At 35.2% G+C, this 26,837-nt stretch overlaps 1 protein-coding gene across 1 annotated transcript in view; it reads left to right on the forward strand.

Moving 5' to 3' along the window:
* Positions 1-26,837, forward strand: part of CFAP47 (cilia and flagella associated protein 47) — a 386,437-nt gene that overhangs the window by 34,703 nt on the left and 324,897 nt on the right. Inside the window, exons 13-23 of the mRNA XM_064505814.1 lie at positions 610-802; positions 908-1,004; positions 2,231-2,447; positions 3,125-3,369; positions 4,404-4,534; positions 6,109-6,231; positions 7,449-7,580; positions 8,765-8,842; positions 9,401-9,545; positions 11,102-11,196; positions 22,251-22,419. Coding sequence (XP_064361884.1) covers positions 610-802; positions 908-1,004; positions 2,231-2,447; positions 3,125-3,369; positions 4,404-4,534; positions 6,109-6,231; positions 7,449-7,580; positions 8,765-8,842; positions 9,401-9,545; positions 11,102-11,196; positions 22,251-22,419 — 1,625 coding nt within the window. The remainder of the gene's footprint in view (positions 1-609; positions 803-907; positions 1,005-2,230; positions 2,448-3,124; positions 3,370-4,403; positions 4,535-6,108; positions 6,232-7,448; positions 7,581-8,764; positions 8,843-9,400; positions 9,546-11,101; positions 11,197-22,250; positions 22,420-26,837) is intronic.

Consider the following 26,837-nt stretch of genomic DNA (forward strand, 5'->3'; position numbering starts at 1 on the left):
AATTTCATGGTTAGCAAATAAATTCTGGTGTTGTTATGGAACTTAGTCATAATTTTCCGAGTACTTGCTGTGAAACATCTGGTAAGATGTCTGGAGGTTTCAAATATGGTTGCAGGTGAAATTGACTGGAGTTGAACTTTGACCAAGAAAAGTTGTTAATTACTCTGAAAATAGGCTTTAGGTCTTTCAGTTCGGATTTATACAATTAAAGGCTACTTGGTAATTTGTTAATATGTTAATGTTAGATAATATTTGTTAACTTTTAAGTGTTTAACTTTACAACTTTATTGTTCTTTATGAATTTTTTTAGATATGATACAGTATCTATACTGCGGTAGCCCTAATATTTGCAACTCATTTAGTCCTATTATAGTAAGCCTTTGCCACAAGTTTGCAACAGATGTTAATCCTTGCCTAAGCAATACAATAAAAAGACTTCTCAAGGCACTTGATATACTTGTTTTTTTGATAGTGAAATATAGTGAAATATATTTAAAGTCTTATTTAAAGTATTATTTGTTTCACTTAAAAATCTTAGATAATTTAGTGTGTAGAACATAGAATGTCCAAATTTCTAGATTTTCATACTCTTTTTTTTCTCTCCTATAGGCAGTTTAATGCTTATAATAATTCCATGAACATAGGCCTTAAACCAGCAGAAGGGCTTATTTCGCCAAAGATCTCAATCACAGATTTTCATAAGGAGGAGCTACAGCTCAGAATGCCTCCTCCTTTAGATGAGAATTGCCTATTAACTAGTCGAAAGTTGGAAGCAATTGGTTCTAAATCATCAGCCAGAGAAGTAAGTTAAATGCTTGAGTAGTAACGTAAGCATAAGGTGATTACTGTGTAACAAAGCATAAGAATTGAGATCCTACTCTGAGGAAATGTTTTGTTGTTATTGCAGATTTGGAATGGGCTTAATGCTGTGCCAACTTCTGCCCAAGAGAAGGAAGATTGTAGCTTGACTTTGACACCAAAACAGCTTCGTCAGATACTCATTGGTAAGATTTCACTTTGGTTACTAAATGCATGTAGTTGTTATAAAAGTACTTATTCATAGTAATACAATTTATATTCATCATTGTTCACCTTCAATAGAACAAAGCTTAGTTCAATGGTGGTTTAAAATCTGTATTAATGTTTAACTGCAGGCTTGTACTTCTCAGACAATACTGAGGTATGATTAGCTATGGACGGCTTCCTTTAAACTAAGGCCTGTTACAGGATATTAATACATTTTGGTATGAGGGCTGCTCATACTCTTACGATTTGTTTTTGGGTAGTATCTGGAGCAGCATTAATATCAGCAAGGTTCATGGAGGTCTTCAGAATGTTTCTGAGAGTCAACAGAGAACAGTGATACCTCAGTGAAGTACAACTTCTTTAGGATCCTTAAAAATAATTTCAGTAGAATGCTCTGTGATGGGGAGTAACCCCTTCTAAAGCCCATGAGGGGACTCATCTATTAACAGCATTTGGTACTAGAAGCAGCTTTTTTTCCCTCCTTTGTGCAGGTCATAAAGCTTACTTTCCCCTGAAAAATTGCTTAGCAGCAAAGTCTCATTGATATTTCATTACTTTCATTTTTTTTTAATTTTTATTTTTATTTTCAATGAAGCCAGAGCAAGTTAGTTAGTGTAGCTGTGTGTATTAATACACTTGGGGAAAGATGCCATAAAATAAACATTAACATAAAATACTTAAGGCTTCACAAGATATTTGATTAGTGCCATAAGTGATAAAGTTTGCAGACCAGCATAAAGATTGGTGATAGCAGTAAATCAAGTAATGAGGTCATTTTGTCACCATCAAATTGTGTGTGATACAACCAAATAAACAAGTTATCTAGATAAGCTATCAGTGACTTGCGTGTTGACTAGCCATTTAAATATCTGATTAATAAAAAGAAAGTATTAAAGACATTAATACTTTCAGACATTAGCATATTGCTTTTCCTATTTTAATAGCTTGCTCTCAGGTGGAGACAGAATTAAGATATAAATATTGGCACTGAGTTTTGAATTGTACTACTGAAAATACTCACAGTGCACACATGGCATTTAATCCCAAATTTTAGTTTAAATTTGTTCCACTACAGGTTTGTTTTGTCTGACTAATCCTTTATTTTGCAGAACTTAATGTACTGATAAAAACCTTCTCTGATTATGCTTCCTTACATTAAATTTTTACTTGTAGTGTTGAGGATCTCATTTCATATATATTCCAGGTCCTTCTACTATGAACTTTGGTGATGTCTGTGTGTACTCGACATCTGTCAGAAGACTGCATATCATCAATAACTTGTTGGTTCATATATGGGTACAAATTGAGATTGAAACTGATGAGTTACAGCAGACGAGTCCATTGTCTCAGGTGGTGCCTCCTTTCTCAAAGACTTATATTCCAGTAGTATTTGAAACAGACACACTTGGGATTTTTCAAAAGTAAGGCTCTTACATTTGTTTTGATTTACATATTTACCTTGTGGTAGTGGGGTAAAGAAACATTTCACATGGTTAGTTTAAGCTGCATGTAATTATGATAAGTGTCAGTTCATTTGCACTAATATCTGAAAAATTAGTGCAGATTTATGATGCAAAGTTTTGCTAACATAGTGAATGTTTCTTAGGGTTGTGATTAAAAAAAATGTATATACGTACGCATGTCTGTCTTGGCAAAAGCCTGGTATTGCTGTAGGTATTTCAGGAAGATAAGTGTTATAGTATATTAGCGGAAATTTTCTGCTTTATGGAAAATACTATCTTTTTTCCAGCGTAGTGTTGCATCTCTGCTTCTATGCTCAGATCTGTTGTTATACCTCTGCCTAGGTAATTTTATAGGCAAATCTTTTTCTGTTTTTCTGGTATCAGGATGAAACTCTCGTTTTACTAATGGTGTTAAAATGACTGTATGGAGTTAGTTATCCTTTGGGAAGGCAAACCTTTCAGAAGGTTTGAGTTATATGCAAAACGATTACAGATAGCATTCTCTTGTCAGTCTTAACATTGTGTGTTCACACTCGTTTTTTTCATTAAGTTTTCTTACTAATGATTCTATTTTATATAAATTTATTTTGACTACCACATAAAATGTAGAGAAATACTTTTTTTTTACATTACAGGTCTTTCACTTACACAATAAACAACAAACACACTGGGCACATGCTGGTAATTGCAAAAGCAGTGTCTGTTGAACTTGAGCTGTCTGCAAAGGAGCTGATTCTAAATCCTATTCCTGGCTATCTAGCAGAGACAGAGTTTCGAACAACTGTCAGAGTATGCAATCGCAGAAACCATTCTGCTGAGTTTTCTTGGAAACCTGTAGTTACAGATGAAAAAACGTCATTTTCGATACAGCCAGCCAGAGGTATAGTATGCAACTGCAGTGTATTTGCATGTATCTGAATGTGGATAATGTCAAATAAGGCAATCAATCAGCTGATGCTACAAACTGTGTTTTTTAGCTTAGAGTCAACATCAGTGTAACCCAAAAATAATTTCAGATCAGAGAGTGTTTGTACCATAGCAACATTCCCTGTATAAACCCTCCTATGCATACTGGCTCTAGTTTGGTGTTTCTGTGTTCAGCAAACAGCTCTTATGCAATCATTGTTCTGAGTGCAAGTTGATGATATCTAAAAAGGAGTGAGGCACCTATTTATTGACAGTTAGGGGCAGCATATAGCTCATAAGGATAGTAAGCTTTCCAAAAGCAATATATGAGTGAAACTGCTAAGAAGTCCATGTAGACAGTGTGTAGGGATACAAACGAAATTTGGCCTATAGACTGGGATTATTTTCCACATGTATTATGGAACAGTATTTGTTGGATGCACTTGAGATGTGAGCTTTTACCTTCCCTATTAAAGAAATTATTCTATCTAGAGGATGTTGGAGCTTTCCTATTGAAGAGCTAACTGTTAACCAAGTAAACTGAGTGGGCATAATTCAGTACAAATATGATTTGGCTAGATCAGGAGCTTGGTGTGACCTGGTTCTTGAGAAATAGGATATTTTTGGTGATACTAGTTCAGAATCAATTGCAATCATGAAAATGTATATGTTCCTTCCTAGAATTATTCTTCCACAAGAAGGATTGCCTGTACTTTTTAAAAAATGTTCTCCTTAAATATCTGAGTAATTTATGAATAAAAAATACCAATGAACTTTGGATGCTTTACTACAGGATGCTAATAAGATAAGATTATGCAACTGTTGTGAGAATTCAGAAACTAATCTTACTTAATTCATCAAGTTGCTCAACAATATTAAAATGTAGGTTTAGTCTTCAGTAATTGAAAGTCATTTGGATTTAACATGCTTGTGTTATTTGTAATTATACAATGTAATTTGATAGTTGACACATATGCTGCAATGTGTAAACTGTGCAAATTTGGTTAGGCTTTGTGGAAGCATATAGAGATCTGGAGTGTGAAGTTGTTTGGCATCCAGCGTTCCACTCTGCAGAAGCAGGAGAATTCAACTTGTGTGTGCATCAGGGAAACACGATCAAGTTGAAATGTTTTGCAAAGGTAATACTTCATTCAACAGGCTTAGAGAACAAAATGTGCTATGTTGTTTAACAAACAACTTCTTAAATGTCTTTCTGTGATTGTACATTCAAAAAATTTATTTAAATTTCATATGCTTTCCATTTGGCATGTTCATGAAAATACTGCTCCAAAGAAATGCTGAAGAAGAGGAGACAAAAAGATACTTTGCCTTTGTCTTGCTCTCAGATTCAATTTTTGTCTATTATTTTTCTTCCCCATGATAATATACTTCCTTTAGCACCAGGAGCCAGTGGTTCTTACTATGACATTAAGCTGTAAAAGAATTGTTCTTTTTGGCTTGCTTAGTTTAGTAAAACAAAGGTTCAGATGTAGTATGATAGTTGTTTAGAAACATGTTAAAGGGAAAAATGAAGGAGGAGAAAAATGGTATGTTTCAAAGTATGGATAACTTCAGGTTAATGATTCTGAATTGGCTGTAATGAAGTTTTCACTTGTCATTTGTAGATGTTTTCTGATCATTTGAAAAAGAATGTTCTGGATATAGTCTTCTAAACAGTGGCAGTAAGAAGCCCACATTTTAGGATGGAGTAAAATAAGCAGTAGAAGGAACCCTATGACAAAATAAGACTATCCAGAAATAAAAAATTAAACTTATATGAGTTCTTTGGTATCTTGTGTTATGTACTAGGGAGTGAAGGGGACTGGATTGTTTTTTACTGTATTCTACTGGCTGCATGCTCTAGGATTTCCATTTTGGGAGCCTAGAAGTTTTTTTTTCCTTCTTTTGAATGTACTTGCTTTCTGTTTTATTAAGTTTTTTTCTTCTTTTTCTTCTTCCCTTTTTTTTTTTTTTTTTTTTTTTTTTTTTTTTTTGGCCATATTAAAACCAGGAAGTAGGGTGTATTAGAGTAGTGGAGCTTCTACTGGTATTAAAGTCTCCAAAGTATCTTGTCCTGCTCACAAATTTAGAATTAAACAAATTAACGGAGCTCATGGTAGAAAAATTCTTTTGAGACTAAAATATACAAGCATACGGTCTCTATACCAGAATTGTGTGGAGTTGGAAGAGGAGAAATTAGGACTGTGTCATATTACTGTACTCCTTCTTGAGTATTTTTTGTTGTCCATTGTTTGAGGTAGGCTATAGGCTATGTGGACCTCCGTTCTGACCTTGGATGACTGTTCTTAATTTCTGTTGTTAAATGCGTGGCTAGATTTGAGTTCATGAAGAGAAAATATTTTCCCCAGCATTAGTAAAAACAACTTCTGGGGCATATTATTATTAATTAATAATCTAGGTAACATGTTTGTTACAGGGTACTGGGAAGGACTTATGATATGTGGTGGCATGTGGGTTCTGTATTTAATCCACACACCAGTACACAACATATACATCTGTTTTGTAGCTTTTACAGTTGCAGAGAACTGGACTCAGAACTCTATGTTAGCCCTTTCCAATCCTGTGGGCTGGAGATGCTGATCATCCAGAAATATGAAATATGAAAGTGATTTTGTATATAAATATATATGTATGTATTTATTTATAGTTAGTAATATATTATTTAGTTTGTTTTTTTCTCTTTTTTTTATAGCTTGGTCCTACTAATGTTCAGTTTATGCAACAAAGGATACACTTGAATCATGCTCCTATGGGTTTATGTACTTGTAAGACGGCCATTCTTCAAAATATAGGATACAATCATGCCTACTTCCAGGTAAAGTAAAACTCTTTTTATCGTATTTAATTTCTTGGGAAGGGGAGGAGGAGGGACCTGTTTTATCAGATCATGTTATAATTTTGTGTTCTAAATTGTTAGATATATAGCTACTTAATTTTATGTCTGGTTTTCTCAAGAAACAAAGTTTATGTGAAAGAAAAGGCACTTACAACTCAGATGGTTGCATATTTTGAGAGACAAAGCAAACTTGCTAGTCATTCTGTTCATACTGGCTGCCAAGTCAGTGCATGCATAGACCCAGACCAGTCACAGCAAATGTGATTACTTCTTTAGACTAATGCTGAGAGGAAGATGTGTTGTACTAAGAGTTAGGCGAGTAGGATGCCAGAGTAGGTTAAAGCGTAAATTTGTAGGAAACCTAACCTCATTAGTTCTTCTGGATAAGAAGAATAATTTTCTACACTTATTTACTGAAGTATGATCATTTTCAGTAGAATCCTCAGAACTTTTTTTATATGTTGTTATGGGACTGCTTGATTAATTTCTTCTCATTTCTACCATTTTTTCATTTTTGTTTATTATGCTGATTTTATTCTTTCAGGTGCATGCTCTAAGAGTGCAGTAATAACACTTGTTACTGTAATGCTGCAGCTGATAAACAAAAACAACCTTTTAGGCTTATATGATTTCTCTTAAACTGAGAGATGGATTGATGGTCTTTGTAATTAACACGTGGGTAGCTGTACTTTAAAAAGTTATCTGTATGGAGTACAGTGGATAAATTTTATTTTGTTGTAACCAGCTGGGGATAAACTGAATGTTTACTCCCAATATTCGTACTTTACCTTACAGTAAATGGAGCTTGTGTTCCATCTTTTTACTGTAAATGGCAAAGAAATTAGTGATGAATTTATCTTTCACTGGAAAGATGCTTTGTAGAATATTCTGAAGGCTTGCTAGATGGCATTTCCTAATTTTAGTTACTTCATGAAAACAATGTGAAAAACAGAATGTAAAATTTTCAACTTGTGTGCAGAAATTATTTCATAGTAGAAACTGATAATTTTGTCTATGAATCTGGTAATTTATTTAGCTGCCTACCTGGGATTTTGCCCTGAACTTCTAAGCCCAAGTTAATATCCTGCGTTATGAAGGTTCAGATTATAAGGGTAAAAAATCTTCCTAGTAGAGCATTAATTTTTCTCAAATTTTATAAAACATTATTTCAATACTTTTCATGTTTGTGTTTGAAGGTTCTTGATTCAAACCCACTGCCTGGAATGATAATCACACCTCCTGAAGGGGTAGTACCTGTGGGAGGCCATGCTGAACTCAAAATCTATTTCACTCCAAATGCAAAAATGAATTTTGATACAAGAGTGGAGGTATTGGAAACTGGAAGAGTTTTGTCTTTTGAGTGTTATGTTGGTATATTGATGCGTGGAGATGTGTGTATGTGTGACCATCTTTTAAATTTTATCTCCAGTGTCACAGTGTTTTAAAATAAAAAATAAAAAAAATTCTTATAGCTGTTGATGGCTAGCAACCTACTCTGTCCCTCAACAGAACTTTAAATTTGGTCTCAGTCTTGATCTAAAGTATCTAAACACCCTCTCAGCTTGAGCTGATTCTTATTATGCTGTTGGCAAGCTGTTGAAACTAACATTTGATTGGCTTGTAGTCATGTAGACTTGTCTGTGGCTTTTGTGTTCGGTAAAGTGGCAGGACTTTGAGTACTGCAGTGTTTTTAGTTTCTTGACTTCTCTTTGTGACTATTACAAGGAAAGACATCTCAGAGAAAGATTTACTGGTAAATCTGATTTGATAATAGAAGTGCAATAAACACATACTCCTGTTTTGGATTCTGCATGCATGCTTGCTGAACATACCATTGGTCAGATAAGTGCAGGGCACAAGGAGAATAATACCGTGTGGCTTATCTTTACTACCTTTACTGATTGTAATCTTGGATTCTTCATCTTCTGTTGTTGCCTATGCATGTTGATCCTCGTGTTCATTTATTACTTCCACTTCTGACAAACATATTTAACATTGCTCAGAACAGCAGCATCTATGTCTTTCTACCAGTTCCTCTCTCAAACGACTTGTCTTCAGGTGTACTTCTCAGTTCTCACTGCTGCCGAATAGATATCACCTGTCTACTCAGCATTTTCCTGCTGCAGAAAACTGTTCCTTCTAGTGATACTACTTCCTGCAGCATTATTATTGTCTGCAAAAGACTGGTCTTTCCTGAATCTGCTTTTCTTTTGTCAGTGGAAATTGCTGTTCGCATTTGGTATGCCATAAAGGCACTACTGGTTCTCCTTTGAATCCACATTTCAGTGAAATCTGCAATTACACATTACAGGAAATGAAACAACATATACCTCATTATATTTTCATAGCAGAATTACATTATAAGGGAAGAGTTATTTTCACTACAAATTATGCTGAATAATATACTCTCCACAGTCTATCTTTTTTAAACTTTCATGTAATTACAACAAACTTAGCAAGATGGTAATGTTAAAATGACCATCAGCAGTCACACTGTTCTCCAATAACTTAGGTGGCAGTGCGAAACTCAAGAGTACTTGTGCTTAGGATTACTGGATGTGTAGAAACCCCTGAAATAAACATCAGTGTGGTAAGTATGAAGTATTTTTATTGTACCTATTGGTATGATTGGTAGTGTTTTGCTTTATTTAGATGTCAAAGTGGCTCATCCCTACTAAATGTTTTCCTTTTTTTCCTATGTTAACTTCCTTTGAAAAATATCAAAGAGAAAAACTTATGAAGAGAAATTAAAAACTAAATGCAAATGTGATAGTCAAACTAAATGAGAGCTGACAGCTTTAACCATTGAAATTGACAACCTGGAAAAAAATGTATTAAAAGGGGGAGGATCTCTTTAAGGTAGCCAAAGAGAAAAATACAAGAAGGGGGAAAGGGAGCAATGTCTTTACAGAATGAGGAAAACTTTGTTGATGGTGTAACTGGACTCCTTCATTGAATTCCAAACTGTGGTCTTTGATGTCTTGGAAAGATTTTAAAAATACGGGTTAGGCAAGACAATTGATTAACTAAGATGTCTGGTTATTGCATTATAAATTCCGAATCTCTGAACAATATCTTTCATATACTGTTCAGTTACACACATGATTTCATAATGTTTTGTCCTTAATTTATTTCTTTATATTTACAGGAACTATTTGACTTTGATGGTGTTTATGTTGGTTCTACCAAATCGATTCCCTTTTTGCTGCAGAACAAAAAACAGTCACGTACCAGTGTGGAGTTCAATTTATCCAAGTACAAGGATTTTAAACTCAACATTAATGACCATTCAGGTATTTGGTTTTGCTAGATCATAATTTTCATGAACTAAAGAATAGGATGGTGCTAATTAATGTTATACAAATTTTACTGATTTACACATTTACAGAAAACCTAAAACAATTCTTTTAGAAGTACTCTTTAATTTAAATTCGGGGAGACATTTTGCCTGTGAAATGACATTTGCCAAAAGCAAGCATTTGGAGAGTGTCAGGTTGCTGATAGAAAGAGAGATGTGTGTGCATGTGTGTGTATGTGTGTGTATATTTCTTTTTCCTCCTTATTTTTGCCTGTAGCTCCTAAGGCATGTGAAATAACTCACTCAGCCTCTGAATACTCTCCCTCCAGTTAAAATAAAAAAAGAACTATTTTTATTACCTATTCATGGACTTTTGCATACTATTTTGATAAGGAGTAAAGCTTATTTCAGTAAGTTCATGATCAACCTCATCTGGGGTTCCTTTTTCCAAATGCCACAAGGCATCTTTAATCATAGAACCTCAGCTGTACATGATGCCCGAGTCAGAATAATATTGGGGCAACATGAGGCATTTGATTGCTGTTATTTATTTCTTGCTAGGACTTCTGCAGTTTCTTATCCTTCAGTTGTCATTGTTCATCCCTTTTGTACTTCAGTCCTGGTATCTCCTTTGCTATGTTCAAACATCTTTATTCCCGAGAGAATTCTGCAGCTATTATTATATGGCTTCTTGTCCTTGCGAGCTCAGGAAATCAGGACTTTTTCTTGTATAAAACAGTATTGTAATATATAGCTATCTCTTTATGTAGAACTTTATGTGGATGATGACAAAAAACGATCTGACAAGAACAGAGGCGTTATCTTACCTTGCGGTAGGTTTTCAAGGGAAGGTGTGGGCTTCTAGTTAGCCAATTTAACTTCAAAGAGAACTGTAATGTTCTGTCTACAACAGGAAAGTAGCTAGTATGGGAATAGACTTATTGCAAATTATTTCTAAATCAGAGTTTGTGCTTGGAACGAGTAATGTGGCGTTCAGACAGGTCCAGTATTGCTGAAATGGAACAGTTCCAGGATGAATGCCAATCTGAGAAAAATTTTACTTATGTATTGGAAATCTGTGCTTCTGGCAGTATGTCTTAAAAGTGAACATGAATACCTGCAAAATGAAGCAAGCTTTATTGGTAAACCTCTCTAAAGTAGATGAGGCCTGAAAGTCATTCAGAAAAACAGTGTTTCAGGTAAATATTTTCCCCCTGTAGTATTAGTTTTCGTTATTTAGTTAACAATTTTTGCCTAAGATGTTCACTCAAGAATAAATTAAAAGACTTTTTTCCCCTCAAAGATTCTGTGCTCCCAAATTCGTGACTTTCATTGATGTTGCTGGTGGGAAACACTTCTCAAGATTACTGCCAAAATGCTCATTAGAAATATTATATTCAGTTGAATCTTACTGAGAAATACTTACCATGGAAATACATATATATGTTATGTTGGAAATGAGTTTGAAGTATGGCAACTATTACAGCACCAGAAGCAGGGTTGATAGATAGAATAATAACATCTGTAACAATTCTGAATTTTGTTTGACAGCGGTTGACTGCTGTCCTTCGAAACCTTATTTGTATTTGGTGAACTTAGAGGGAAAGTCAGCTTTGTGGTGTTCGTTGTCCTTCATGCCAAAAGAGGTAAGCTTATGGGGCAGCAGTGATTATGCTAAATTAAAATGATACTCTTCCTAATATTTCTATGGTGGGAGAATATAGACATCTTAGATTTTGTGTGTGACAAAAACACTAAACCTGTGAAACAGCCAAAACCTGAAACATTAACAGTGGCAATAGTTTTGTAATAGTAATCTAATTCTTAAGAAAACAAATTTTGAAATAAATTCTATGTAATTTTTCTACTACTTTTATTTTTGTTTCTTTCCTCAAATGTATACAAAAAGAAAACACACTTTCTCCATAACTTAAAAATGGAGAATATATACACAGAAAAAAAAATGAGACGAACCTTACCAAACATTCATCAAATCACTCAACAAATTAGCAGCCATTGACTCCTGTTCAGCTTGTGATCTACTGTAATGCATACATTTTTCTCCAGCACTGCTACTTTCATTCTCCATCTTGCATTTTTATTGTTGATCCTTCCTACCTAAATGAAAACTTCTGCATTTTTTTTCTTATTGAATTGCTCTTCAGTTTGACAGTGTGCAACAGGTGACTATTCTGTGCGTATAATTTTGCAAACAATTACATACCTTCCTAACACTATATCTAGTCTACATTTGCCTAGCTTGTTTATGAGAATGTTGTGTCAGGTAGTGTCAAGAGACAAAGATATGGTATTTACTGCTTCTCTTCTATCCACAAGGCCTGCTACTATGCTCTAGGAGGAAAATACATTGGTTTGAAATAACTCATTCTTAATGAATCTGTTGACTCATTTTCTGTTAGGAAAAAATCATTTCAGAGTAGCTAATATGCTGTAAATTCACACTAGCAGTTACTTCACTATGGCTTCCCTGTGTGCACAAATTCTAAGCTGCCAGTTATAAGAGAAAGGAAACTATGGTATAAGCAGACATAGGTTGTAATATGCAAATACTACTTGAATGATGCTTTTGAATACAGCAATTGCCTTTTATTCAAAAGGCAAAATGCTGAGGGGGAGGAACATGGAGAAGAGAATATGTTCATCTTTTTTCCAAAATGCATTATCTCTGCATTTTGTTTTTTTTTAATGGTAAAGTGCAGCTAACGCAGCAGGCCTCTCTGTTGCAGAAGTGGTGCCCAGTTGCTTGTTCTGAGGCTGGTTCATAATATTCAAAACTAACATATCTTTCAGTTCAGTGTTCTCCAAATATATAGAACCCCCAAACCTGTGTTTCTAAGGTGTTGCTCAATAGATAAAGCTACAGCAATCTTTACTGAGATCTATTGTCAATTAAGCATCATTTTCCTGATGTAAAACAAACCTTTAAAGTTGCCTCACATCTTCAATTTATTTTCCCTAGATAGCCCCATCAGAAAACAAACTTGCCTATCTTTATGATGCATGGTATAACTCCTCTACTTTCACAGCCCTTTGGTCATCTGAGTTAAAACATAAACACATGCAAGAGGAAAGTGTTTTGTTTTGTCATTGTCGGAAGGACAAACGCTGTACAGAGTTCTATAAATAGAAATAATAGTAAAGCAAGTAAAATAATTACCCTATTCAGTGCTGATGACACTGTAACTGGAACACTTTGTCCATTTTGGGATTCTACACATAAAGAAAGTAGTAGATAAATTTCCTTTAGAAAGAAAGTCCAAAAGAAAGCAATGGAAATGATCAGAAGTCTAGAAAGCATGAAAAGGAACTGACTTTCATTATTCAGTGCAATATCGTTCATATGCTCATGTTCACTGCAGAAGGTAGGACAATGATTAGTGGATTTAAATTGTGGCAAAATAGACTAAATTTCGTATAAAAACTCTTCATAGCAATAATGGTTAAATATTGGAGTAAACTACATGTGGAATCTCCATTACTGATTACTGTTAAGAATGGGTTGGAAAAGCATCAGGAATGCTTCACTCTGGCTGATGAGGTTATCATCCAAGTCAGTATTGTTTTTTGTAGGTTTTTATGCTTTCTGTGTGGGCATTTGTAGTGCCTATTAATTGCAATAGAAATTGAAATGATCTACCTGATAATCGTTAAAGTGAGTTATCGGTGCTTAACTATTCTTACCAGAAGGACCTTTTCCACCTAAGATTAACCTGGAGTATATTCACTCCAGTTTATTCCTGTATTTCTTCTCCAAGTCATCAGTGATATGAAGAACAGCTTATCTTCCTCCTCCTGTCAGCTGTCCATCAAGTAACTGCACAGTTATCGTATTTGATCTGCATCTTCTCCCGACTGAACAATCCCAATTCTTTCAGCCTTTTTCTGTAGGTCATGTCACGTTTTGACCTCTGACAATTCTTGTAGCTGTTCTATAGGCTTTCTTCAAGGTTTTTTTTCCTTCTTTCTTTACTGTTTGGATTAAGGAGAATGTCTTACTATTACCTCTGTGGGCTTGCTACTGATGATAAAACTTTCAAGTATTGTATATAATCCTAAATCCTGACTGTGACTGCAAAGTTATTTGTCTTTTTCACTTAATGAGTCAGAATCACACAGGATTGAATAACAGTAGTAACATTTCTGATGCATAACGTATTTCATCTGGTCCATAGAAAAACAAATACAAGAAACCTGTGTTTTAGAAAATCTCTCACCTTCCCAAGGCTTATACTAAATGTTTTATCTATGTTGGTGAAGACTATTATTTGTTATTTTATACAGATATTCTTGTTACACCCTGGAATTTGGCATCAGTCAATCTCATTCTGAACTAGCTTTTCAGTTATGAATATGTTGTACATCGGAGCTAATATCTTGCATTCAGTCAGTGAGACATTCTTATTTGTTTATGCATATTTAAAATTCTGCTCAATTGTGCTTACAGAGTCTCAAGGGGACTCTAGTCAGCTGTCAGGCAATCAAGTTTATGCACATTATAAAATCCTATTCTAACAGTATGCTGTTACTCTAAAGATGAAATTCAGGCCTTACTGGAGCCAGTGGTAAGACTCTTATTAAACTTAACAGGATCATAATTTTGTACAAGATTTCTTAGCTGCTGATTTTCTGCAAGTGTGGAATTCAAACCAGTTAAACAGTAACTAGGATGAAGGAATATAGATTTTGGCTTGAAATGATAGAATTGGAATGTCAGGAATAGGAAAGCCTAATTTCCTTTACAACTGAAGAGAAGTAGGCAGTATAGTGTAGAACCGTGTAAAACAAAATGGGAAAAGCTGATCAAACTTTCAGTAGTTAGGTATATATTTTCACTGTTTTCTCAGCCAAGTTTCAAAACTTAATTAGATTTGATTTTTATTTCACCAGTGAGGTCCTCTGAGGTTTTTTTTTTTTTTTTTTTTTTTAACTAAAGCAATCTGTTCGAACATCATTCTCTTCAAGAATGTGTTTCATAAGTATTCAACAACATTTTTAGATGTTTTCTTTGTTTTACTTGAGCATTCTACTTCTCAGTAGAAGTGAGAAATAAAATACTGTTCCATAATTGCCAGTTAGCTTCTAGTAAACCAAAAATATAATAAAAAAACAGAGTGAGGAGACAGTTGCTAGAATTGGAATGGCTTTCTGTAGGAACTCCTCAGATCTCCTGAGTTTCCTTTTTTTTCTGTTTCTTATTTCGTATCATCTGATTGATATAGAAGATACTTGCTTTTGATGGGTTTGCTCTGTTTGTGGATTAGATGAGAACAAGACAGTGGTTGTATGGCTAATACTTTAGCTTAGCCAAGCTAGTGGTTAAATATTTTTTGTTGTTTTTGTTAAGCATCTATACAGAAAGCTCTGTCAGGAGTTCTATAAAAATAGGATGCCACAAACATTCTAATAATTCAAAAATCATAAAGAGTGGCTGCAGATAATTATCCTATGGATGACAAAGGAGTGGCTGATGTATACTGTGTATAACACCTAACAAGTAACAATAGTTTACCTTCCAAGGCCTCAATTTCAATTCATTTTTATAAAGCAGATTAACTTAAATCTTGTCAAGTGTTTAACAGTGGTATTTCTAATTTACACTTTAGGTGTAGTTTCTATCTTTTTTCTTTCTTTCAGCTCAATAGCTAAAGGTACACATTTGTGTACAGGATCTAAAACACATTAGGCTTGATTAGAGCCATAAACTGAAATTTCTCTTGGCAGCTCTGTTCCTGCCTGTGACATGAGGTGTCTGTGGGGATAGTGCTGCTGTATGAACTGATCCTTTATTCTCCACCATTGTGGAAATAGTACAGTGGGAGGCCATTCATTCCCTTCCCCACAAATACAATATCAACTCTTAAAATCCTAGAGGGAAAAAGACCTTTCAAACTATCAAAACAGGGATTTTAGTTGTCTCGCAGTATTCTATTTCCCATCACTATGCTCTATTTTTACTGGGTTTTTTTCTTGTCAAACTTAAGGATGGATTAAGAGTAGAAATGTTGCTACTGACATTGTTGTAAATTCAAATTATAAACTAATATTTCCAAAGACTTTTGAAACAGCAGAGGGTTCTTTATGTTTAATTTCACTTGTCAGCTCAACTTCTGTTCAGTATTAATGTTAGTTATTGACAAATACCTCTGACAGTGTCATTTAATACTGGTGATATGGTAACAAAGCTGAAGATGAGTTTATGCCAGTTGGCTGTCTGATTTAATTATGATATAAAAGTCGTAGAAAAAAATTCTCACATTTAACTGGTTCTATCTCGTAACTAGTTTATTTTAATGAAGTATTACAGAATATATTGCATCTGTTGATTGTAGTTTTCTCCATAGACTTATCTGATGTTGTCTTTTTTAAATCAAACTATAGGTTTAAGTGTTTTTTCCAATGTTGAGCCGTATTTTTTGCAAACAATAACTTTTTTTTCAGAAATAAGGGAATAAAGAATTTAGTACATTTTTTTAAAGTATTTCAAAAAGGAAATTATCTTGGGGAGCCTTACTCTCATAACCATTTACAAAGTGCTGCTTTTGTGAAATATCTTTCTTTTGGTTTTCCCTTCTCTTTCTTCCCCCAACACTCACAGTATTTCCCTCCTTGTCTCCCTTTGCCCTCAGTCCTGGATAAGCTCACTGTACAACCAGTACTTCTTTTCTTCTGCAAGTGTGTTGCTGCCTGCCTGGCAGGGGACAGATCATGCATTACTAGGCAAATCATGCCCAGGTACACTTAAAACTGACAACCCTGTGGTGGCCACAAGCTAATATCACTGAGAGCTAATGCAACACTGATAGCTGGCAGGAATAACTGACATGTTAAGTGAAGATAATCTTGAAAACTAAATGTGTTGCGCAGTATGACACAACTAAAGGAAGCATCTGGATGTATATGTACCCTCCTCCCCAGATGCTGTAGCTTATCTTTAATTTTACTCCTGCACAGTAGAATACTAATAAAAAGCATACTCTTGTGGAAAAAAGGTCCAAGTACCAGCATCTCTTACTGTAATCAGAAACTCAGATTTTAAATACTTATTGACTCTTAAAACATTCCCTGTTGGATCTGAGTTTTCCGTATCATTCTACCACATCTAGATTTTCTCTCTCTCTCTACAAATCTCTTGTCCTCTTTCTCTTTTTTTACATTCCCACCTTGAAAAAGCTCTAATCCTCTCTGTATATTGAACTACTTCTATACAACTTTCACAATTGCTAGCTCCTGTTTCCTGCCTCTCCATTTGAACAGCTGTTTCTCTAATCTCAGCACCATTTTTTGGACAAATTCTCTTACCCAGCTTACCTCCCAGCTGCTGCAAACCTTCTGTATCCCCTTGGGATGCATTCTTTTCTGTCTTCGTTCTGGTTCTACTAAAACTTCCTACAGTCATAGTTACCATTACTGACAACACTGCCCTGTGAACCGACAAAAAAGTATTCGTGTTACTGCTAAGAAATTAGGTACTAGAAATAAGTTTAAAAAAATCATTCCGAAACCTTTATTGAGAAAAAACACAAAATCATGAAATTATTTAAATATATATTTCAATTTTATTGGAAGAACTTGAGTAATTAACATAAGGTTTCAATTAATTAAAGCCTTGAAGGTGGTCTTGAATTCTCATGCTAAAAATCAACCTTCCTTTTGCCTCAAAAAACTTTCAAATCAGCAAACTAAAATACACATTAATTCTCAACAGTTCCCACAAATCTCACTACAACTTTGTATGTGTAGTTAGCTACATGTGACATCAAAAGACTTTAACTTAGAGGTGAGTACACTGGCATGTTTATAAAGCAGCATCTAAAATATGGAGAGAGAATTCTCCTGGTATTCTAAACAGAGTGAGATCAAGTTGGTGCTTAGCAGTAGGGCTAGGATGCTGCTCCGACAGCGTTTGCATTAATATGGATTTCCTGTTACTCCAGCCTCTCAGAAGGCTTCAGCGTTGACAAGGCTCTTGACTGGGAAGAACTTACTGTTTGTGTTCATTGCCAGTTATAGCCAGAGCTGTACATGAAAACAATATTTAAAATATATCGGAGGAAGTAAGCTCACAAATCCTTCTTAATATTGTATTTTTATACAGACTACACTCCTTTCTCTTCTGTTTCAATATACTTCTAAAGAAGTATCTCTCAAACAGTGATTACATTTCATTTTTTTCAATCCCATAAAAGGAGGTTTAGTCAGCGGAGCGTTTGATTTGCTAGACAGTGTTCTTATTTCAGGTGTTGAGTAGAAAAAAATTTTGTTGTAGTAAAAAATAAATTCCACTACCTGGCCAAATACCTGCTGAAGCTCCCTCATTGCTGTCCTTAGACATAGCTGAGACTTGTTACTGATAATATTATTAATTGCTAACAGTGATTATTTTTTAGTTTAAATTGTCCTGTCGAAGGAGTATGGCTTTACTCACGGAAGCTCAGTTTCTGCAAGCAAACTCTCTAGGTAATATTAATCATTCCTTTTTTCGTGCCAGGGAAACAGGCAGCATGTGGTCACATTAAAAATTTTCTTTATGACAATCTTCAGTCCTTAGCTGTCACTGTGTTTTTTAAAGGAGGGTGACCCATCTGCCTCTGTTGCCCTGACTACCAGCTGGACTCTGCCAGCAATCTCTCTTTCGCTCCCTGGGGGAACAATCTGGAAAGCAGGCAGCAGTGTCATGCAAGTTGTGGTAAGGCAGAAAGACAAAACAAGGTGCAGGAGTGTAGTGCTTCAAAATGGCATGTTTTTTTCTTTTGGAAAATAACAAATTTCAGCATCTTGGAAGAGAGACAAAATATGCAGCTGTGTAATAATGGAGCCCATGAGGGTTTTATTGAGATAAATGGAGCAAGTCACACCTGTCAGAGCTTATTGCTTAGGCTTTTTGTAGGAAAGTGACAGTTAGGCTTTTTTTTTTTTTTTTTTTTTTTTTGGCAACCATAATGATGTAATTTTTTATGAAAAAATAGAATTCGTAGGGCAAGGAATGAATTTTTATGGAAAATCTGCAGCTGTGGAATCACAAAATATTCAGGGTATTGCTGGTGTGTCACCTCTGACTGTGTACAAGGGAAAGATTATTTCCGTGTTTTGAATGACAGATTTGAACACACGTTACATTATTCATTATGGAAGCCTGCTTATCTGTGATACAAAGCTGGGAAATTTTGACTGCACTAAAGATTTGTGTATATTTTAAGAAAAAGCTTATGTTATAAGTCTGAGGGGAGGTTGAGTGTGTATTGTGTGCAGTTGAGGAACGTAAGCCCGTGGCTCTTCAGTGCCATTTAGTTGTACAGTTAGGAATAAATTTTAATCAAACTGATTTTTTTTTAATGCATGTTACATTTTCTCTTCTGCTATCACTGCAGATTCCATATGTTAGAGTACCATAAATAGAGAGATTTTAAAATCAGCCTGTACCCATAAATTCAGTGGCTTGTAATGCTGCAAGATACTTAAACAGTGTGCATCTTGTTATATAATAAATACAAAAGCAGTATCCTTTACAGACTTGTTTTAAATGAATTTAAAATTGTAAATTACTTTGCAGATTTAATTGCAATTGCCTGCGAAATTGTACTGTAAAAGCAAGTAGTGTCATTTTAGGGAAATGTTACATATTATTTGTGCTTAATAAACTAGTTGATTCGTGGGTTTGACAGCAAAATTTTACTCAACCTTGAGAATACATCCTGTACTACAACAATAATCTGCAAAGTATTGTTGCATTGGAGTGCTTAGTAAAGATAGAATTGAGGTAACTGTTTTCAAAATTTTTTTAAAATTACTTAAATAAAATAGTCTGTTTTCTCTACTCAGATTCTATTCTGCATCCCCTCATCCCCCGCAAAAAGCCTGAAACAACCCTGACAGTTCTACTTGAGTTTGTAATCTTTTTATGCATTAATTGTATTTAAAATCTCATTTTAACTGTCATGGCTGCTGAGGTAGCTGTTCCCCCTTTTGTCTTTTTTGGTATACTGAGTATGTAGGCCTGAGGCAGGATGCAGTTTTGCAATGTTCACCCTGCAGTGTTGGGCTTAGAGCTACCACACACTTGTATCAAACCTATTCCACAGATTCAGATGAGTTTGGGTAGCAGACCTTTTTTGTTCAGACAGCTTTCTTAAAATCAACAACTTTTGTTTATTTGCTTAGGAATTCCAACAGAGCATTTGAGGAGATTTTTTTTTTAAATGCCTGCTAAATGAATGTTTGCAAGAATATCTGTTTTATTTAAAAAATTGTTATCTTCTGTTGGTAGTCAAGACAAGTATATCTTTTTCCAGCATCCTTTGGAGGTGTTCTGTCTAAATCCATAACAAAAAATTGCTTTGTCTTAAGTGAGTGTTCTCTTCAGAGCTTGTTTTGAAGTCTTTCAATTGCCAACACAATCATTTTGTAGATGATACTTCCTTTCCTATTAACCTGCATAATTAGATTAAATCAGAACAGGAAAAATGTTTCTTATAATGACCTAAACAACTCTAAGTGTTTGTGGAAAGAATGGTATATCTTAAGCTATTCTATCAATTCCTGCTTACTTTTCCCCCCGAGCATCCTCTTGCTTATTAAGTGTAACCTTCAGAAAGCTATTCCAATAAATAAATAAATAACAATAAAGAATCCATAGAATATTTCAAAAGGCAAAAACAAAACTGCAAGTCCATTTCAGTAATAGTTTAAGGTTTTTTTTTTTAATATTATTTTTGGAGGGTATAATCTTGTAAGAGATAATTTTGTATTCAGAGTTCTGGAGATTAAAACCAAATCCTAGAAAACTTCTGAAAATAAATTCAAAACAAAAAATGATGTTCGTGCTTGCAACGTGAAGTACTAAAAAACCCCAAGGAAATTAGCTCTTAATTCTATTTCAGTAATGATGTGTGTATGTGTATATACATATATGAATTATAATACAATTTCCAAATATATGGAATTTTTTTAGGAATTGTTTTTCAATTGGAGAACTGGTTAGTGAATGTACACTTAGTGAGGCAGAGGTACATATGAATGAGACAAAAGATCTGTGATTTGTTCTCAATTATGCAAATCTGATTTTATATTGGCTCAGTTTATGCTAGAAAGGAGTTTCTAATACTATAGAGAAAAGATCCTTTTCATTCTAGCTTTTAATTATTTGTTTTTTATGCCACAGGAGCATGTTTTTGAGATGAAACGTGGAGTATTTTGTGTGGGTGACTTTTGAGATGCTAGAAATAGAAGAGCAAATCACATTAGGAGATTTTTACTCAACTTCTGTTTATCATATAACTTAAGCATTAGTTACTAAAAATTCTTAGATGGCATTCATCATCTTCATTTTGAAAAGTGCAATTCTATGTTACAGAAGTTAATCATCAGATATGAAATATCACCACAGTTCATGCGACTGTGGTGGTATTACTCGAAAATTCTCCCCTCATCCCATGCTTTCCTCTTGCTAAACACCAATACATGAAATCTTCCACAATGCTCAATGCACATCTCACCAGGAGCTCTTAATTGTTTGTTACAAATCTTGCTGGAACAGTGAGCACTGTAGTGCAGCATAGTTGCTTCTTATTTAAGCTTCGTATTGATTCTGTTGTAGATTAATATATGCCTGAGTACCTGGGTTAACAGAAAAAATTCTTTCCTTCCTGTAATTTATATGTCCTACGCACTAACACGTGTATGAAAATCAAGCACTATGTTTTATAAGTTCCTTGTACACCTAGTTCTACTGCGCATTTTAAGAAGCCCGCAAATTAAAGGCCAGACTATTATCTGGAGATTTCGGTGTGCTTTAAGCTGAAAACAGAGTCATATAATCTGAAGGACTCCAATAGTGGTTTCAGTGTAAAAATGTTTTGTTCATTTCTTCCATGAGCTTTGTTATGGTTGTCCATACCTTTTTGCCTGGAGGGCAGACTGCTCTAACATGTTCGTCCTTGAAAAGACAGAGGGAAAGCCAAAAAAGTGCCTCTTTGAAAAGTATGCTTTGAAATAAATTAGGCCTCTCAAGTACATGGTCTGTCCATAAAGAGGACTCTGGATAAAGTTAAATATTCTATATTTAATTTTTAAACCCACTTATTTTGAGAGTGATTCCTGAGATAATACCATGATCAAAATCATTGAAAACACTCAAGTAGGAATTCAGTGAGATTCCATGACAATGATTTTAAGAGTATTTTCTTATTGAGGATTCTCATTTTTGACTCATACTCCTCCTTGATCTGAAAGGCCATTTTGTTTATGCTTGGTGTGCCATAAAAGCTGACCACCTCTTTTCAACATTTGAGGAAGACTTCCTTAAACTTATATAACTCTGTTTCTCCCCATTTTGGTTATGCATTTGGGGCCATAATTATAACTTTTTTCCTCGGGAGAGTGGTTGGAAAGGAACACAACACAATGATGATTTACCGGAAGCCTTATCTATAGCTGTGCTGATAACCCTGATACTTTAGGGCCTACATTTTTTTACTTGGTGGGGGAAAGATGGCTGGTCTTTGGATACTTAAATGACTGTTACTCAGTGGTAATAGATAAACATTCTATTAGTTATCAGGATCATCTTGATTTTAAAATGTCTTAATATCTTTTGAAGTAGAAATACTATTGAGAGAGTTTAAGATGTGTTTGCAGTTTCCTTCTTTGAGAAAGTGAGCACAATGGTATTTTTGTCCTTTAGGTGGCAGCATATGACTTCACTCTTCCAGTTAATATTCTTCACGGTGACTTTTCATTGTCACAGCAAAGCTCTATACCAGCAACTCCTATTGGATCTGTAAAGCACATCATTGCTCCTCGGCCACAAGCAGTGACTGTGGCAGTTCCGGTTTGTAGAGTTAAAGCAGTTGGTAGGTAAACTAGGGATATAAACAAGGGATGGATATTTATATTTTTAATGATGTTTCTGCTTGTATTCTAACTGCAGAGTATTACTATTTGTTTGAAAAAAGAAGCTGCAGGATTTAGAAGACTGAAACTTAAGTAATTATATTGTATAATTTGTAAATATCTTGGAAACTTGCAAAATTTTCAAATTTTGTCTTTTAAAATATCTATAAAGCTGAATTTGTTACTATTTCTAAACAGAAGTATTATATGTGCTGGGAAAAAATGTAAGTTCTTACCATTGCCATTTACGTGTATCACTTTCCCAGGTCTTTGATAAAAATTTCTATTAATTTAGCAATGTTCAATTTTGTTTCTACTCATTCACTAGTAGTTCTAGAACTTAACATATGGACCCGGTATTTACAGCAGTTCATTTGAAAAGTGTAGAAAAGTAGTATATCATAATCTTTCTTTCCAGTGACATCCTGCAAAAACTAGGAGCTCTAGTTGTGTTTAAAACCCCTTTAAAATGTCTTTCAGCATGGCTCCGATCCAGTCTGGAGACAACTACTGATAATTCTCTCCATTTGCTTCTGTTTGCTTTTATATGCACAGCTGCAGTCTTCTGGCCTTTCAAAGTTTGGTTAATGCCCAAAGTTAAAGCAAGAAATTGATATCTTAGATGATTTTTCTCTGCTTTTTTTAGAAATGATTTTTCATTCTCCATAGGCACCTGTCTGATCCTAACAGTTATGTAGACTTGTACATACTTCAAATGCTTGAATCCACTAGTATTCCTCTTCTCAGTGTTTTCATATTCTTGTAATGTTTAAATATCTCAGGAGCACTAAGGGGTAAAAGCAATTCCCATTTATTCATTTTTCTCTAAATTTTTTCTTCATGCTACAGAGCTTTAAGTTTTACTTTTGAATAAGTAAGACTTCCCTTGAAGTCTGTGAGACTTTAGATCCCATGATGGAAGTAAATTCATATTGAACATTTCTACATGTATTTAGTTTAAGAACATGTAGATTAATTCATACATTTGAATGAGATTTATAATAAAACATATCTCTAAACAAAAAATCATGAATCAAACTGACAGTTTGGTAGTACAGAAGTGATTTATGTAATCTTGAAATTAAAGCAAAAGTTTATTTCCATTCTGTTTTTTGTTTTTTTTTGTGGAACAATGAATCTATACACAGTCAGTAAGTCTTGCTAATAAATGACAATCTTATCTAAACCTGTGCATAGATTTGCAGTTCCACTACCTAAAACACAGGTAGAATAGTTATCTGTTCAATCAGAGCTTTTTCTTCAAAGCAGCAGTATAGCCCAGCAGCAAGTAATCATAGTGTTGCAGTGAGTATATTATACTTTCAGTACATAGAAACAGTTGATAAATTAAGGTATGGCTTTTATTGAGCACTCAGTATTTCACATAATCATAAAGATATAGGCAACTAGCCAAACTTTTTGTACTTTAAAAAAATCAAATTTATAGTGTTACTACATTCTGACAACTTAAAAATGATGCTTGCTACTGATTCACCTTTTCAGATTATTGCTTTAGAAGTGGATAAGATACATCTTTCAACTTCTAAGTCCTGATTTTGCAAACATGCAAAATTCTCACTACTCTGTGCACTATGGTGCATATATTTTCCACTCTTAAGTTTTTTTTTCCTATGGCAGTTCTCTCTGGTTGACTGGACTCAGATAGGATTGTGGGATTGAGATGAGATTCGCAGGATAGTGCAGTTGGCACTTAAATCAATAGCTTATATCCTGTGTTTGTACTCAGGATTGTTCACCCTGAGAAAAGAATCACAATAATCTCAGAGTAGTCAAACCAGTTTTTTAACTTCAGTGTAGTCAGTACAGTTTCAAGCTATCACAGATTAAAAAAATCTTTTTTTTTTAAACCAAACTTGCAGACTGTTTCATCACCTGGGAAGGAAAGCAGGACTCTTACTGAAGTATTTGCAAAACCCTTGCAGACTGATTTGTTGTTTATAACAAAGCTCTGAAAGAGCAAAAAGCCAAAGCAAATCAACTGAAAAAGGCTGGTCACAATGTCCTATCTTAGTCAGACACAAAGGAAGAGCACATATTGTCAGTGTAACCACCTCATATGATTTTTTCCCTTTTTAAAATTATGAATGTCGCATTTTTTTCTTGTGGTTGATCATTTCCTTTCCTTTCCCTCTGAGGCCTAGTCTTTTATCCTTCCTGTGTTTTCCTTTTACATGCATTTTCTATAAGAGGTAAGGACTCCATGTCTGGCGTAGTTACACAGCACTTAAATGGTGAGAGCATTCCACATAATCATTTTCTTGTACTGAGCAGACCAGGTTCCTACTCTGAAGCAGTATTAATTTGTAGAGTTTATATAGCTATGCATTAGAAAAGTACAGGTAACATTAATATTTACATAATGTGAGAAGTGGATTAGGAAATTATAATTTAAAGGGAGGAGAGAATTGATCTAAACAAGGAACTTCCTCACTGGGTGTGAGACAAACTTGCAGATTTTAACAAAGAGATACAACGTACTGGCTAGGTTTATTTGCAGTAGTTTACCCTAGTACAGAGGCAGAATAAGACTCTTATGAGAATACATATTTGTTTTTCTAAATCCTCTCTTTAAACTTCATCCTTTGTCATCACTGTGTTATTCCAGCTGTGTGAAAGGAAGAGAAATGCTGTTGTAATACATCTATAAGTATTTTGTGATGAATACTGTCACACAGACTTGTATACATTAAATAACTGCTAAAATAATACAGGATCTGGAAACAGATTTGTTGAATTTGGGTATCCATATCTATATTATATGAAATAATATTATTCTGATTTTTTTACTGTTAAGGAAATGAATGTTTGTGTAAATAAAATAGATGACTTAGAAGATTCTCCAGTTGCCCTTTTAAAAACTGCTATATTTCATCTCTGTAGTACTTCTGTTTATATAGTCTGGCTGTCTTTGCACGCATCTGTAATAGACTGATCATGTGCTGCATAGAATGATCATGATCATCTGCCTGTAGTATCTTTGTATGAGGGAGAGATCACAGAATGACACAATAGTTTAGGTTGGAAGGGACCTCTGGAAATTGTATAGACCCATTAACCCGCCTTGCTAAGATAAGGGTCAGCTACAGCAGGTTCCCCAGGACTGCGTCTGGTTGGGTTTTGAGTGTTTCCAAGGATGGACACTCTGTGGTTGCCCAGAGAAATTGCAGCCAATTCCAGTGTCCTCACTGTAAAAAAGCATTTTCTTATGTTTACTTGGAATTTCCCGTATTTCAATATGGTCCCATTGCCTCTTGGCCTGTCACTGAGCACAGGTGAGAAGGGTCTGGCTCTGTCTTCTTTGTACCCTCCCATCACATATTTATCAACTTTGATAAGATCTCCCTGAGCCTTCTCTTCTCCAGGCTAAAAAGTCCCAGCTCCAATCCCTTAATCATCTTTGTGGTCCTTTACTGCATTTGCTAAGCTATGTCTGTGTCTCTTGTACTGGGGAGCCCAGAACTGGACTGGTATTCCAGATGTAGTCTTACTACAGCTGAGTAGAGAGGAAGGATCACCTCCCTCAACCTGCTGGAAAGGCTCTTCCTCATGCACCCCAGGATGCTGTTGGCTGCCTTTGCTGCAAAGGCACCCTGCTAGCTCATGTCCACCTTGTTATCCAGCAGGACACCCCGGGCCTTTCCTGCAAAGCTGCTTTCCAGCCCGTCAGCCCCCAGCCTGTACTGGTGCGTGGAGTTATTCCTTCCCAGGTGCAGGACTTGGCACTTCCCTTTGCTGAGCTTGATGAGACTCCTGTTGGACCATTTCTCCAGGCTGTTGAAGTCCCTCTGAATGGCAGCGCACTCATCTGGTGTACCAGACATTCCTCCCAATTTTGTGTTGTCTGCAAACTTGCTGAGGGTGCACTATCTCATCACACAGGTCATGAATGAAGAGGTTAAAGAGTGTTGGCCCTGATATTGATCGATGCCTGGGGGACACTGCCTGATCAGGCCTGATTTCCCCTTCGTGAATCTATGCTGACTGCTCCCAGTCACCTTCTTGTCCTCAGTATGACTGGAAGCAGTTTCCAGGATTAGTTGCTCTACCACCTTCCCAGGGATCGAGGTGAGCAGCCTCTCAGCAACCTCTCCCAGTTGCCACAGACTTTCATAGATAATCGAGAGTAGCCTCATGGTCACATGGGCCAGCTCCTTCAGGAGTCGTGAGTGCATCCCATCAGCTTCCTTCTGTATGTCCAATTTCTTTAAATGCTCCCTAGCCTGATCCTCTTCCAGCAAGGGTAAATTCTCCTTGCCTCCAGGCTTTCCCATTGGCCTCAGGGGGCTGGGATAGTAGGTCATACCAGTAAAGGCGGAGGTGAAGAAAGCAATGGGAAGCTCTGCCTTTTCTATGTCCT

This window comes from Dromaius novaehollandiae, chromosome 1 (genome assembly GCF_036370855.1).
Source record: "Dromaius novaehollandiae isolate bDroNov1 chromosome 1, bDroNov1.hap1, whole genome shotgun sequence".
Lineage (NCBI taxonomy): Eukaryota > Metazoa > Chordata > Aves > Casuariiformes > Dromaiidae > Dromaius > Dromaius novaehollandiae.